The sequence below is a fragment of the Bison bison genome, unplaced genomic scaffold (genome assembly GCF_000754665.1).
Source record: "Bison bison bison isolate TAMUID 2011002044 unplaced genomic scaffold, Bison_UMD1.0 scf7180017864379, whole genome shotgun sequence".
Taxonomy (NCBI): domain Eukaryota; kingdom Metazoa; phylum Chordata; class Mammalia; order Artiodactyla; family Bovidae; genus Bison; species Bison bison.
Window position 1 is genome coordinate 3,442,589 of NW_011494951.1, and position 2,046 is coordinate 3,444,634.

Consider the following 2,046-nt stretch of genomic DNA (forward strand, 5'->3'; position numbering starts at 1 on the left):
CTCTGTGTGTGTGTGTGCGCACACACGCACGCGTCTGTGTGTGCCAGTGTGCGGGTGTGTTCCTGGGCTCTCTGGTCACCGGGCAGGCAGTCTCTCTGTTTCTGGGTGTCTGTCTGACTCTGGCCGGCGGGGCGGGGGTGTTGAAGGGCCCATTAATCTGCAGTGACAGGCCGGGCTGCCGGGGGCCGGGGGAGGGGCGCGGGCTGCAGGAGCGGCTGCAGCAGGAGCCCCGGGCGGGGGCCGCGGGGGAGGGGGCCTCCGGCCGGCCGGGCGGGGTGGGGGTGGGGACCCGAGAGGAGGAGGGGCCGGCTGGAGGAGCTGGAGGTTCCGAGAGCGCCGGGCGCCGGCTGCTGGGCTGGCAGCGGGCAGAGCGCAGCTCCCGGCCGTGGGGCCCGCACCGGGGTTGCGGGAGGAACCATGGGCCGCCCTAGCCAGGTGGGCTGCTGGCCACACTCCCTGCCAGGGTGACCCCAGCCCTGAGGCCCAGCCCCGGCGACCCTGGCCGCCAGGCCAGAGGCTGCCCTGGGAGCCAGGCCGCCAGCCTCTGGGGTGCAGGTGAGGTGCTGGCGTGGGCCCTTGGGGCCCCAGGGCAGGCAGGCTGGGGGGAGCCAAGTCCTCCATGGCGGCCCCGTCGGGGAAGGCGAGCAGGACAGGGGCCCTGCAGCCCAGGGCCCAGAAAGGCCGGGTGAGACGGGCCGTGCGCATCTCCAGCCTGGTGGCCCAGGAGGTAGGTGTTCCCCCCAGCTCCCCTCTTCCCCCCGCCCCCCACCCTCCTGCGGGTCCAACGCGGCTCTGAGGGCTCTGGCTCCAGGTCAGGAGAGGGCTTCCGAGGTGCAGGATGGTTTTGAGGGCGGGGAATCCCCGAGAGCTGTGGCCCGGCCTGTCCCACTCTTGGCTCCAGCTTGTTCTTCTCCAGTCCCGCCGGGCCTAGGTGGACAGTGTTTGTCTTGCCAGGGCTTCCTTCCTCCTTGGCCTTCCTGGCCTGGCCTTCTAGCTGGATACACGGAAGGAGGAGAGGGGAGAACAGGAAAGTGTGTGCCCCAGAGAGCTCGGCGGGGAGCTGGGGGTGGCGTGGGGCGGGGAGGAGGGGAGCCACTCCGGCTTCCACCCCACCTCCCCTGGTGCGCAGGCAGCAGCTGGGCCTGGCGCCCAGGCCCCGGGCCCCACCCCGCTAGCACTCTGTGCCTTGGGGGTGGACTCTGGGGGTGAGGGAGGCATGGGCTGCTTCAGGGGTCTGGGTTTGGGGGCTGGGGGTCAGAGGCCACTGGATGAGCGGAGAGGGTCGTCTCAACCAGGCACCTGGTCCAACCTGAAGAGCTGGTTGTCCCCCCGGGCTGACAGCTTGGTAGGCACCTCTGGGGAGCCACCTCTCCACATTCCCCCCACCCAGGGGCAGCGGGGTGGGGTGAGGGGCTCTGTCACAGAGCCAGGGGCCAGCTCAGGATGGCAGGGGGAGCTGGAGGCGGCTCAGGGTGCGGTCTGAGCACCCTTACCTCTGTTGCCGGCACCTGAACCCTCTGCCTTGGCTCTTGCGCTCCCCCCAGTGCAGGGACAGGTATGGGGGGGGGTGGATTCTCTCAGCCACAGGTTGAGCTCAGGTTGAGCTTAAAAGAGCTTTAGCATTCTGTGTGACCGTGGGTCAGGGGAGGTTACACGCCCACCCAAGTCCAAGGCAGTGTGCTGAGCTGTTGGCTGCAGACTTGAGCTGGGCCGGGGCCTGTAAGATGGGGTCTGTGGGTCCCGGGCTGGTGCCCTGGGCTTGCCCCCGGCGTGTGCTTGTGCCTGGGGCGGTGCTGGCCCTGCTGTGGGCAGATGCGGGGGGGTGGTGGGGGGGGCAGGATCACATTTATCAGGTGTGGTCCAGCACAGCCCAGGGGGCCTGGCCACTCAGGTGGGGTGAGGAGCCCCCTGCAGGAGCCTTCTTCTGCCTCCTGTCTGCTGGGTCCCTGGTCAGTTCTGTTTTTTCAACCCTCTCTTGATCCCAGGAAGGTCACTGCCCCATGTTCTCTGCCTTAAGGAGCGAGTGGCTGGGGGCGGAGGCTGGGC

The 2,046-nt window shown here is 69.3% G+C and overlaps 1 protein-coding gene across 1 annotated transcript in view; it reads left to right on the forward strand.

The window, feature by feature from the left end:
- Nucleotides 1-2,046, forward strand: part of KCNH2 (potassium voltage-gated channel, subfamily H (eag-related), member 2) — a 19,632-nt gene that overhangs the window by 8,313 nt on the left and 9,273 nt on the right. Inside the window, 2 exon segments of the mRNA XM_010857366.1 lie at nucleotides 164-385; nucleotides 589-727. Of these exon segments, the coding sequence (XP_010855668.1) occupies nucleotides 164-385; nucleotides 589-727 (361 nt within the window).